The following is a 13,376-nucleotide window of genomic DNA, read 5'->3' as shown; positions in this document are numbered from 1 at the left end:
CAAACCCCAGTTGAGCCGATAGCAGGGTTTGACCCTGGACCATCAGCACTGAAAGAACGGCAGATTAGGTCACGCTGGCGGGGGAGGGGCACCACGTGTCCAGGAAAGCATAGAGTAAAGAACAGTAAAAATCTTAAACGAACCCAACTGTATCCTGGCATCTCTAAGAACAGGAATTCCACACTTGAAGAATAAGAATCTAGCAGCAGGAATATACTACTGACCAGGATGGTGACTGTGAAATTCACCGAGATTAGAGAGGCTACAAAAGCAGAAAACCCAATAATAATGGGGGTTTTCAACTATCTCCATATGATTAGAGATATGGAACAGCTTCCATATGAGGGGAGACGACTAAGGGGGGGATATAGGAGGTCTATAAAATCATGAATGGGGTCGAGAAAGTGAAGAGGGAAGTGTTATTTATGCCTTCACGTAACGCAAGACCTAGCGGTCACACAATTAAATGAATAGGCAGCAGGTCTGACACAAACAAAAGGAAGTATTTCTTCACACAACACAGTCAACCTGTGGAGCTTGTTGCCAGGGGATGTTGTGAAGGCCAATAGTATAACTCTGTTTAAACAAGAAGTAGACAAGTTCACAGAGGATAGCTCGACCAGTTCCTATCAGCCAGGATGGTCAGGGATGCAACCCCATGCTCTGAGTGTCCATATACATCTGACTGCCAGAAGCTGGGAGTGAATGGGATGGATCACTCGATACTGACCCTGTTCTGTTCATTCCCTCGGAAGCACCTACCGCTGGCCAGTATCGGAGGACAGGACACTGGGCTAGATGGACCATTGGTCTGACCCATGTGGCCAGTCTTATGTACTTACAGCTGAATGGTGTTTTTAAAAAAGCCCTTTGCGATTGATGGGAAGCTCGAAAATGTGCCCAGAGGAGGCTTAGGAAACAAGTCAGTTGGTGACCTGTTGTTTGATCCCAGTCAGATATTTTCACATATTCCAGCAAGGATGCCCTGATGTCGGCAGCAGTCTGTCTTTGTGATTGCATCACGGGCCCATCTGTTAGCAGGCCTGTTTGGGGTCTGTCCACACCGCAGCTGGCACCATGCCATTGCAGAGAAACTAAATGAATTCTTTGCAGCAGTCTTCATGGCTGAGCATGTGAGGGAGATTCCCAAACCTGAGCCGTCCTTTTTAGGTGACAAGTCTGAGGGACTGTCCCAGATGGAGGTGTCATTAGAGTAGGTTTTGGAACAAATTGAGAAACTAAACAGTAACAAGTCACCAGGACCAGGAACTCAAAGGTGAAATTGCAGGACTACTAACTGTAGTCTGTAACCTATCATTGAAATCCGCTTCTGTGCCCGATGACTGGAGGATAGCTAATGTGATGCCAATTTACCGGAACTGGGTAAACAGGCATCTCAGTGGGGTGTTAACCCTGAAATCTGCCACCCTGCGGGTGCCCACCCCAGCAGAAGGCTCTGGGTGCATCATTGCCATCCCATCAGAGCTCTTCTGGGGTGATGCTGGTGGGGGAGCCACCCACAGCCATCTGCTCAGGTGGCTTTGGGCTGGGCTCTCCCTTCTCTGGGACAGGTCTCACCCCGAGCCAGAGGCTGGTGGCCTGAGGGCAGGGAGATCCCGGCCTGCCCAAAGAGTAGTGCTGGGCCTCCTCCCAGCCCAGCACATGACTACTGTGAGTAGCCAGGATGGGACCATGGGGGAGGATTTGCCTGTGAGCCTGGATCCCACCCTGTTCCCAGGTGGGAAGCGCTGGCCTCCAGCTCTCACGGGAAGCTCTGTGTGAGTGGCTGGGGTCACACCATGGCCGCCGGGTTTGTGCTGCTGGCATTTCACTCCAGCCGCCCCCTGCAATGCAGCCTGTCCTGACAGGCCTCTGGCCTGAGAGCTGATGTAAACTGTCCAGGGAGCCCTGGACCCAGCTCCTCTTTGCGGCGTTACTGCTGCTCCTCGCCACACTGAGAGTCACCTGGAACCTGTGCCCGGGGCAGTTTGGGTGGGTTGGGCCTGCAGGGGCCCATCCAGACCCAGCTGGGTGTGTGTGGGGCGGAGAGTAGGATCTGGGTTAATACCCACCTGGCATAAATGCTCCATGGAGGTCAGTTGATCTTCGAACCTTTCCTGGCCTTGCTGCCCCACTGCCCCCTTTTTAGCTGGGGCCTGTGGCAGGTGCAGGAAGGGGAATCGTGAGGGGCTGTGAGTGCAGCAGCTCCCTGCACTGTGCGAGAGCATCTCTCCCTGCCTGTGACTGATGGGAAATGTCCAACTCCTGCCTGACACCAGCTCCCTGGCTTCTCTCTTGCAGGTTTCCAATAGGAGAAGGAGGAGACTGCGCGTATCTGACCGGTGTGAGTGCGGTCAGCAGCTTGCAATGCACCAGTGAGAGACACTGGATCTGCACCAAACCCGATGCATTTACACAGGCACAGGAGGCTGCCGTGGAAGGGGGCTGGTAACAAGAGTATTATAGAATCTAGCCCTGGGAAAGCCTGACTGTGATTTCTTGTGACCATCACATCTGAGCAATTCCAGAATATCGGGGAATGCTCTGCGCATCACTGGGTTACTTCCCTGTCTGGCCATCAGTGTATTGTGTGCCTGATGTTGGATGTCTCTTTGCACACTGAGCCAGGTGCAAAATTAGATTGCAAAATCCACAAAAAAGGAAATCTACAGGAAGAAACTTACAGCAGGGGGCTGTGTGTGTGTCCATCTGTGGTGTTTAAGCATAAAGACAAAGGATCGGTCTGATCTCTCTCGGTGTGCAGAGACCTACTGGATCCTTCCCCTCGGAGACAAACTGACCGTATGCATGTCTCATGAAAGAAGGGTCCGAGCCTGCCTGGCTGTAAAGTGCTGCAAGGATTTCGGGTGAGCTGTACTTGGTTAGACAGGAGAATACCTTGTTAGTTCAGTCTAGGCTCTAGAACGCATGTTATGACTTTGTTATATGTAACCATTTGTTTCCAACACTTCCACTCGACTCTTGGCTTTGTTGAACTGAGGCGTGATTTCGCTGTGAGCCTATGGCAGCGCTGTGTGTTAAGTGGAGCAGTGATCTGAGCTGGAGCTGGTAAGCTGGGGCAGAGGATGTTACTGTTCCTTTGGAAATAGTGAATCTGTGAATCCTGCCAGTGCCCAGGGGACTAGGGCCTGGACGCTCCAGACAGATGCTCAGAGGGCTGGAGGGCAGAGTGGACCTATTGCTACCCTGCCGTGACGGCAGGCCCAGCAGTGAGTGCGTGTGGCCAGTGGAGTTGGGGAGCTGACCCCTGGCAGGCACAGACAAGGCTCCCTCAGGCAAAGGGCAGGTGGTGGCGAGGTGCCTCCCAGCCCCGGGTACCCGGGTACATTGCAGGGTATTAACTTACTGCAGGTTTGGGGCAGTTAAAAATTACACCCCAAGGCCCCAGCCCAGTGAGGCGGACCGAGGAGAGGAACTGTGACTGCGAGGGGCACCTGAGTCCCAGCACCGCCCAGAGTTCTGCTCTGCCTAAAGCCCCAGTCCCGCCCCGTGAGTAGGGCTTTACCAAATTCATGACCATGAAAAATGCATCACAGACTGTGAAATCTGGTCTCCCCTGTGAAATCTGGCTCGGCGGGGGGATATGTCACAGAACTGCCACCCTTACGTCTACGCTGCGGGGGGTACTTCACATTACAGCTACACAAATGTGAATCCTCAGTTGCACTGTTTATATCACGGCCGCTTCTTTCTGGCAGATCCATTTGAGCTCCACGGCACACGTCTCAGACAGAACCTGGCTGCCTTTTATCCACCCGCAGCTGTTCCCATCAGCAGAGCCTGAGAAGCTGCAGAGTGAGAGAGAGTTCGTGTCACTGTGGGTCCCTGTAACAAGGAAAGGCCGAGGGGTGAGTCTTTCCTCCCCCTCCCCCTAATGTGAAGCTGGGCTCTGGTGTTGTCCTTCATCTCTAACTTTCCTGCAGAGCATCAGTCGAGAAGATGTCCCAGGCTGTGAGATGAGTTAGGGCAGTGGCTCTCAACCTTTCCAGACCACTGCTCCCCTTTCAGGAGTCTGATTTGTCTTGAGTACCCCAAGTTTCACCTGACTTAAAAACGACTTGCTTAGAAAATCAGACCTAAAAATACAAATGTTGCCACAGCCACTATTACTGAAAAATGGCTGACTCTCATTTGTACCATACAATTATAAAATAAATCCATTGGAAATAAGTATTGTACTTACATATCCGTGTATAGCGTATAGAACAGTGTAAACAAGTCAGTGTCTGTCTGAAATTTTAGTTTGCACTGACTTCGCTAGTGCTTTTTATGTAGCTCATTGTAAAACTAGACCAATATCTAGATGAGTTGACCTACTCCTCGGAAGACCTCTGCGTACCCCAGGGATACATGTAGCCCTGCTTGAGACCCACAGAGTTAGGGGGTCTGGTGCAAGGACCATACGAGGCTGAATCTCATGGGGTTGGTGACCTGGTACTTGTTCATTGGAAGCGCCACCTTGATCTCCTACATCTCAGCTGATGGGATGAGAGGAAAGTCTGATGGGATGAGAGGAAGTCTGATGGGTGAGAGGAAACCTGCACCGTGCGACCTGGGTAACGGGACAGCTGCAGGGAGCTGAGGACTTGTCCCGATGAACGGTTAGGGCTGGATTCACAAAGAGACTTAAGAGGCTAATGGCCACTTCAGACACCTCCGTCCCAGAACCGCATCCCCCTGGGATTCACCAAACCCCAGCTCAGTTGCCACCAAACCCTGGAAGCGCCTGAACTTGCTCGGTGCCTCAATTTTCTGAGTCAAAGTTTACGAGGCGTCTGTGTGCGCCCCGAGCACCTGTGCTGCTCCCTCCCTCTAGGCTGCTGGCTGCCTAAGCCCCAGTACGATCCAGGAGCCAGTCTCCGCCTGACTTGCCTTGGGGCCCCAAGCCAGTGGGCATGTTCAAAGGACCCGTACCAGCTTGGGCCCCACAGGTGAGCGTCCACAGACTGGCAGCGAGGAGCATGCAGCCGATGAATGCATCCGATGAAGTGAGCTGTAGCTCACGAAAGCTTATGCTCAACTAAATTGGTTAGTCTCTAAGGTGCCACAAGTCCTCCTTTTCTTTTTGCGCATACAGACTAACACGGCTGCTACTCTGAAACCAGAGAGGAGCAAGCGCTTCCTGGTAACATTTAGCCCAGGGGTTCTGGCACTCACCTGGAAAGTAGGAGACCCCAACTCAAGTCCCCCTTGTAGCTGGGTAGGAGAAGGGATTTGAACAGGCGTCTCTCACCTCTTAGGAGGAGGCTCACGCCACTGAGCTAGCGGACAGTCTGAGGTGGTGGTGGTGGGGGTCCCTTATTCTCTCCTGTTAACCCTGTTCCAGACTCGGGATGAAGAGTGATTGGAGCAGACAGACTAACTGTCACCTCGGGGCATGATGCAGAGAGATGATTTCTAGCCCCCACATTTCACTTCTAAAAGGGGAACCACAAAACCATGTGGATGCTTGTTGGATGGAAATTGCACAGAGCTGTCACCAGGGTCAAATGTCTCCTAGTATCACAGACACGACTTAAAAACAGCATGAGAGGCTCAGACGAGGGGCTTGTCTACACTCACAGCGCTGCAGTGAAGACGCTACCTACGCTGACCAGAGAGCTTCTCCCATCAGCAGAGCCAATCCCCCTCCCCAAGGGCCATAGCTATGGTGACAGGAGAAGCGCTCCCCTCAACGTAGCGCTGTCTACACTGGGGGTGAGGTCAGGATACCTGCATCGCTTGGGGGGTGGATTTTTCACACCCTTGAGCAGCATAGTTATACCGTCATAAGTCTGTAATGTAGACCGGGTCTAAGGGCAGGTCTACACTACCCGCCGGAAATGCAGGTAGCGATCTATCTATTGGGGGTCAATTTATCACGTCTAGTCTAGACGCGATAAATCGAACCCTGAGCGCTCTCCCGTCGACTCCGGCACTCCAGCGCCGCGAGAGGTGCAGGCGGAGTGGAGGGGGGAGTGCCGTGAAGATGCCAAGGTTAGTCGAGCTAGATAGCTATGCTAGTCTCCTAGCTGAAGTTGCATATCTTAGGTCGATCCCCCCGCACACACACACACCCAGTGTAGACCAGGGCTAAGTGTGTACCCCAAATAAAAAAAGACAGGAGGAGGAGCAAAAAAATGCTATCCTGGCTAAACAGCAGAGTAATGGAGGCCATTAGAGGCAAAAAGCATCCTTGAAAAACTGGAAGTCTAAACCTAATGAGGAAACTAGGACGGAGCACAAACTCCAGCAAGTAAATTGTAAAGTATAAGGAGGCAGGCCAAGGAAGAGTTTGAGAAGCAACTTCCTAAAGATGCAAAACCTAAAAAAATTAAGTACATTAGAAGTAGGAAAATATAAGGTCCCTCACCAAAGGCTTTTAAGCAAAGGAAGCTGTCATGGGATAAGGGGGAAGGTCCTCTCATGGATCAGTAACTGGTTAAAAGATAGGAAACAACAGGAATAAATGCTCAGTTTTCACCATGGAAAGAGGAAAATAGCTGGGTCCCCTCAGGATAAGTACAGTTATATCCATATACAACTGCTTCTACCGCTATCGCTTATGCCAGCTCCCCGATCCCCCTAAGCTACACTGCTCTACACACAGAGCTATTGGTAGAACTGCCGTTACACCAGGGCCTTTGCTGGCACCCCTCTGTTAGGGAAATACCCTTAGCCCACGTAGTTACGCTGGGAAGACTTTTCAGCGTAGACCAGGCCTCAGACAGACGCTGGACATTTAACACGAGCAAGTTATACAATGGGAGCTTTCCCCAAACATCTCAAAGAGTAAACGTCAAGCAGCACTCACCGCACTGGATCTAATGGGGAACCGTCCACCCAGGTCCACTTCCCCCCTGGGGGTGTCACTTTAAGGCCAATCCAGATGTGGTTTGCATCTTGTACAACATCTTGTATGAAATCCTGTGATGGGCAAAGCAGAGGGGGTGGGGATGAGTATCCTGTAACATGCTAGAATTCCCTTAGTGATCCCATGAAGTGCCTGCTCTCTCCTTCAGTAGCTCTGCCCATAATGCCAGCAGGAGACCCCACCAGCCCCTGAGTTAGTTCACCCTCTCCCCTGGGTGGGCAGGGTCCCAGTGCAGGTAAACGTGGCTCTCTCTATGCAGACATGGTAACATCAGCACCAGTCCTTGGTGGCACAGGGTGAGCTGGCCCTTTAAGGGAGTCCTGGGTTGAGCCTCTGTCACGGAGTGCCCGGGCGATGCTCTGGAACTGCTCCCCATGAAGCCAGTCAGGACTCTGGGGCAGTCGCCTTCCGGTGAGCAGCCTGTCCGCAGGGCAAACAGCTCACACGGCTTCCACCTTCCTGGGTCTGACCTCGGAGCATTCAGCATCCTCTGCCCCTCCGTGTGCTTCCCACAGCGAGACCGCTCAGGCGGGGCTCCTGGGGAAGCCAGAGGGTCCTGCACCCCAACTTCGCAGTCAGACGGGACTCTCAGCCAGCCAGTAAAACAGAGGTTTATTAGACGACAGGAACATGGTCTAAAACAGAGCTTGCAGGTGCAGAGAACAGGACCCCTCAGCTGGGTCCATTTTGGAGGGCAGTGAGCCAGACAACCACGTCTGCCCTTCACTCCATGTCCTAGCCAGCCCCAAACTGAAACCCCCTCCAGCCCCTCCTCCTCTGGGCTTTGTTCCTTTCCTGGGCCAGGAGGTCACCTGATTCCTTTGTTCTCCAACCCTTTAGCTCTCACCTTGCAGGGGGGAAGGGCCCAGGCCCTCAGTTGCCAGGAAACAGGGTGTCGGCCATTCTCTGTGTCCAGACCCCTGCACACACCTGCCCTCTAGGGCTCTGCAGTGATCATACACCCTTACCCCACCACCTAGATACTTAAGAACTGCCTAGGGGAAACTGAGGCACCCCCACAATATTCGGAGGAAACATTAAGAACAGTCCCACTTCGTCACATCTCTCCCCCCTTCAAGATCGAACTGAGCGGGGTCACTTTAGCCGGTGACCTGGGGAAGTTCAAAGCCACCAACATTCCCATGGATGCCCCAGCGTCTCTGCCATTCCTTGGTAGGAGTTACACCAGGCCCTTCCAGTTTCACGCCCTCCCTTAGGTCGGGGGTGGTCGATAGCACTCGCAGGCCGCATGTGGGAAGGTTTCTGCGGCCCGCCCTTTGGCCACCCCAAAACCCCAGGGGGTCAAACTTGGATTGGGTCTTCTCCCCAACAAGCTGGCCAAACACAGCCACTTGGTTATAGGACTGTTTAAGTTTCTTAACAGCTTTCACTCCATCTGAGACCTTCTCAAAGCTATCCACACTGGGTCTTTCAACAGGACAGTCAGTGGATCCATTCACAACAGAAAATTTCTGGCTGTTAGGAACTGAAACTTTCTTGATTAAATCACTTTCACACCCTTCAGTTGCAGTAAACTGCTTGCAAAGACTCCATGAGGATTCCTTTCCCTAGGGCTTTTCTATGCAACAATTCACCCCTCCCAGAAATTCTGCTCTTACCCTCTTTACCTAGGGCTTGCTCTAGAGGAACACGTTCCTGAGCAACAACAGACTCTTTCTGGGTCTCCCTTACATCCAGAATTACCTCTGGCCCGTCCAGTGGATTCCTACACAATCCCCTTTCAGGCAAACTGACAGACTTCCTAGATAAAAGGTCAGAAGCATTCCCCTTCCCTTTGCCACACACAAGTTCAGGAATCTTTTCCTTCTTGCTACAGGTTTCCACACCCTCCATAGGTAACACAATCACACCACCTTCACGCTCTCCTTGTGCCCTGGCTAGGATCTCACCCTGATTAGACAGAGTTGCGACACCCTTTCCCAACCACACATGAGCAACAGGCAAAATACAAGCACCAGAATTGTCTGGTCTCTGGGATTTTACATAGACACTAACTGGATGCGACCTAGTTACAGGGCCATTCTCCTGAGCAGACACAAACTTAGGGCCATTCCCTTCCTGGGCTTTAGCTGAATCCAGAACCAACTCTGAGTCAACTGCACGACGCTCAACCATCACAGGCTGCAAGGCCCCTTCTGTCTGGTCCACAGACCAAGAAGAGCCAGACACACTTTCTCCTTTCCCAGACACACAGCTTGGGATCTCATTCCCCTTGTCCCAGCACACAAGGCTGGTCACAGACAACTGCTTGGAGACCAGGGTAGCTCCCTCCATAGGCAAGTCAATACCCCTGACAGACACAGGCACATTTCCTTCACTGTCCCAATTCTCCACCCAGCTAACAGGTAAGGTCCAGGGACTCTCATCTTCCACTCTCCTCGCCTTCCCACCCTGCTGACTGGACAAAGCCATCAGATCACAAGGCTGCCTAGGCTCATCCCTTCTTTCCTTACCAAGCACCTTGCCACTCCCCACAGATCCCCTCCCCTGCCTGTGTCTCCCCCCACTCAGCTGGGGTCTCAGCTCCCACTGTGCTCAGCGCTGCCCTTGCTGTCCCAGGGGGGGTAGGCAGCGAGCTGGCTGCTTTCCTCACAGCATCAGAGCCAGAGTGAGCCCCCTCTCCAGTGTGCAAGGGGGGCGGGGAGCATCTCTGTCCCACCCAGCCCCAGGGGTCTGGTCACAGGCAGGCAGGTAGCCTGAGCCTAGCGGCTCCTCCCCCCTGCCAGCCAGGTCATCTGCATTTCCACTGACCGTTTCCCTCTCCACCGATTGGTTCCCTGGATTCAAATTCAAACCCTTGGGAGTTACAGGAGCAGGGCCTGGATCCTGTCCCAAAGAGACACAGTTGCCCCACAACAGGGTCTCACAGCTGGTGTCCTGGAGCACCCCAAAGACCAGCCAGCCCCACCCCTCCTGGGTCTGCACAGGGATCTGGGCCATAGGCAGGGTGAGGGGCTTCATCCCTGGGACCCTCACCCAGCTCACACAGCCCCTCAACCTCTGAGGCTGCACCACCCAGGGCCTGACAACAGTTCTCTCTGTCCCAGGATCTCGCCACCCCAGGAATGTCTCCCCATTGACCATCACCTTCCGCTCCCACTGGGGGTCCGAGGGGCCTGGCCCCAGGAAACTCCACACAGACATATAGGTTGGGCTCAGGAGTGGGAGCCTGTCCACCTCCCCACCCATCTGGCTGACGGAGTCTGTGGCCTTGGGACCTAGCAAGGGAGCTAGACACCGGAGCTTTTCCGCAGGGTCCCCCTGGTTCAAATCTCCAGCCTGCTCAAAGGCAGTGAGGTGGGCATCCACATCCCCCCTCTCCTTAACCAGGGGCAGCAATTTACTCTCGAGGTTCCCTGCGGAACTGGCCCTCCGGGGTCTATCCCCACTCACCCCTGGGAGGTCCCCTATGCCTCTCCGCTCCCCCACCGCCAGTTCATGCTGCTGCTGCTTCTGCAGCTCTTTCTCGGGCTCTCGCTGTCTCTCACAGTCCTCTTGCTCTCTCGGACTCAGTTCCAATCCATCCATCTCCGATCCCTGGATGGGGAACCCGATCGTGAAGACCCTCGTCTGGTTGGGGACAGGAGTCTTGGCGATGCCTGGCTACTACTCCACCTGCTCCCAGATCCTGCTATAGCCCCATTTGGGGTCAGGAATCTGTCCCTTAGAGCGGTCATCCTCCTCCAGCTGCAGGATTAACTGTGCTTTGGTGAACTTTCCAATGCTCAACCCTCTCTTTCTGCACAGGGTTACAATGTCCTTCTTAAGGAGACGGTGACAGACCATCACTCCGCTCTTCCCAAGTTGTTGTGGACTCACAGGCCTGTGTGCTCTCAGCTCCCCACGGTTTCCAGGGAGAACCCCTCGTGTGCCAGCCCTTCTCGAGGTCACCACCTCTTTGCCAGGGTCGAGCTGCAGACTTCTCCGCCCCTGGGACCGCTCGCTGCAGTCCCCCGGGGGACCCTGTTACTGCAAAAGTCCTTTTCTCTGGTCACACAATCCTAGGGGTTAACCGCCCCCTGAAACCGTCTCTCTGAATCTTCAGCACGCCTAGTCCCCATCAATCCCCCTTTGTTTTACTGCTCCCCAGTCACTTACTGCAGGAAGCGCCATCCACGGGGTGCAGTAGATCCCACCTCTGCCACCAGTTGTCACAGAGTGCCCGGGCGATGCTCTGGAACTGCTCCCCATGAAGCCAGTCAGGACTCTGGGGCAGTCGCCTTCCGGTGAGCAGCCTGTCCGCAGGGCAAACAGCTCACACGGCTTCCACCTTCCTGGGTCTGACCTCGGAGCATTCAGCATCCTCTGCCCCTCCGTGTGCTTCCCACAGCGAGACCGCTCAGGCGGGGCTCCTGGGGAAGCCAGAGGGTCCTGCACCCCAACTTCGCAGTCAGACGGGACTCTCAGCCAGCCAGTAAAACAGAGGTTTATTAGACGACAGGAACATGGTCTAAAACAGAGCTTGCAGGTGCAGAGAACAGGACCCCTCAGCTGGGTCCATTTTGGAGGGCAGTGAGCCAGACAACCACGTCTGCCCTTCACTCCATGTCCTAGCCAGCCCCAAACTGAAACCCCCTCCAGCCCCTCCTCCTCTGGGCTTTGTTCCTTTCCCGGGCCAGGAGGTCACCTGATTCCTTTGTTCTCCAACCCTTTAGCTCTCACCTTGCAGGGGGGAAGGGCCCAGGCCCTCAGTTGCCAGGAAACAGGGTGTCGGCCATTCTCTGTGTCCAGACCCCTGCACACACCTGCCCTCTAGGGCTCTGCAGTGATCATACAACCTTACCCCACCACCTAGATACTTAAGAACTGCCTAGGGGAAACTGAGGCACCCCCACAATATTCGGAGGAAACATTAAGAACAGTCCCACTTCGTCACAGCCTCACCTGTGACTAGGTGCCCCTGGACTCAGAGGCAAAGGTGATGGAAGCAGGTGACCAGGAGCCAGGCCTGGTGGGGCTACAAGGGCAGCCAGTCTGGGCAAGGAGAGATTTGATGGGGTAGGAGGTTTGTGTGAGTAGCTCTATGCAGAAGGGCTCCGCTGAGCTCTCAGACAGAGGGCCTGGGAGTGAAACGCCTACAGGAGCCAGCTGGGCAGTCTGGGGTGGGAAAGCTGTAGGGTTCTTGTTCTGAACTGTATGTTAATAAGCCAGAGCCCCAGAAGGGGAGAAAACACCCCAGTGTGCAGTTTGATTGGGGTGGGGGTGGGGGGTAGAGTCAGGCTACCCTGGGATTGTAACTAGTGACACACGTCTTTCTCCAGCTGGAGTTGGATGAGCCTGTATTTGATGTTACCATCTCCTCCCGGTTCTGGGTCACGAGCATGCGAGAGCTCTTCCCCGAGCAGTCGTCACGGCTCCCAGTCCAGTCTTTACGCTCCTTAGACAGCCAGTAGCACTTGTCCCCGTGCAGCAGCCAGTCCCTGGGGCAGAGTTTGCACCCGGATCCCTCTGGAGGGAGAGATGAGAACTGAGGTGTCATTAATTCTGAACCTTCAAACTACAGCTGGATGAAAACTCTTGTTCAAAGTTGTTTTTTAATGGAAAATGCCATTTGGACCCAAATGAAAGTTTTTATTCTGATTGCCATTTTTCACTTTTTGATGGGGGAGTGGACTTAAAATGGAAATACTGGTTTTGAGGGTGGGAGGGAGGATTTCATTCATTTTTGGAGGGGAAATAAACATTTACTCTTAACAGTTCCCTCCATTTGAAAAGTGGGGGAGGACTTTCACTTTTCTGCTTCCTTCAAAGGACATCAAAGTGTCATTTCTTTTCACGTTTTTCATGAACGAGGCTTACACTGTATCCGCTCTAGTTCTAGACATTGCTGAAGTGTCCCCTACAGTTGTGTAAAAAGCAGGGCTGTCAATTAATCGCCGTTAACTCACGTGATTAACTCAAAAAATCAACTGTGATTAAAAAAATTAATCGTGATTAATCTCACTGTTAAACAATAGAATACCAATTGAAATTGATTAAATATTTTTGGATGTTTTTCTACATTTGCAAATATATTGATTGCTATTACAACACCGAACACAAAGGGCACAGTGCTCACTTTACATGATTATTTTTGATTCCAAATATTTGCACTGTAAAAATGATAAAAGAAATAGTATTTTTCAATTCACCTCATACAAGTCCTGTCGTGCAATCTCTTTATCATGAAAGTGTAACTTACAGATGTGGATTTTTTTCTTACATAACTGCACTCAAAAACGAAACAATGTAAAACTTTAGAGCCTACAAGTCCAGTCAGTCCTACTTCTTGTTCAGCCAATCGCTAAGACAAACAAGTTTTGTTTACATTGACAGGAGATACTGCTGCCCCCTTCTTATTTACAATGTCACCTGAAAGTGAGAACAGGCATTCGCATGGCACTTTTGTAGCCGGCATTGCAAGGTATTTATGTGCCAGATATGCTAAACATTCATCTCTCCCTTCATGCTTCGGCCACCATTCCAGAGGACATGCTTCCAT

The 13,376-nt window shown here is 52.7% G+C and overlaps 1 protein-coding gene across 2 annotated transcripts; it reads right to left on the bottom strand.

The window, feature by feature from the left end:
• Positions 1-495: 495 nt before the first annotated feature.
• On the bottom strand, positions 496-12,273 carry LOC141998647 (uncharacterized). Of its 2 annotated transcripts, XM_074971503.1 has the most exons (5): positions 12,189-12,267; positions 10,994-11,356; positions 10,289-10,432; positions 6,815-6,927; positions 496-3,809 (listed from the first exon to the last, which is right to left on the bottom strand). In XM_074971503.1, exons 1-5 carry the CDS (start codon positions 12,216-12,218, stop codon positions 3,692-3,694), a joined length of 768 nt encoding a protein of 255 aa, XP_074827604.1. In that variant the 5' UTR covers positions 12,219-12,267; the 3' UTR covers positions 496-3,691. The 2 variants fall into 2 exon arrangements, with proteins under 2 accessions (XP_074827604.1, XP_074827603.1); XM_074971502.1 differs by lacking the exons at positions 496-3,809; positions 6,815-6,927 and having other exon boundaries at positions 9,408-11,356; positions 12,189-12,273.
• Between the last annotated feature and the right edge of the window lie 1,103 nt (positions 12,274-13,376).

Source organism: Natator depressus, chromosome 14 (assembly GCF_965152275.1).
Source record: "Natator depressus isolate rNatDep1 chromosome 14, rNatDep2.hap1, whole genome shotgun sequence".
NCBI lineage: Eukaryota > Metazoa > Chordata > Testudines > Cheloniidae > Natator > Natator depressus.
This window is presented reverse-complemented; position numbering and strand designations above follow the sequence as displayed.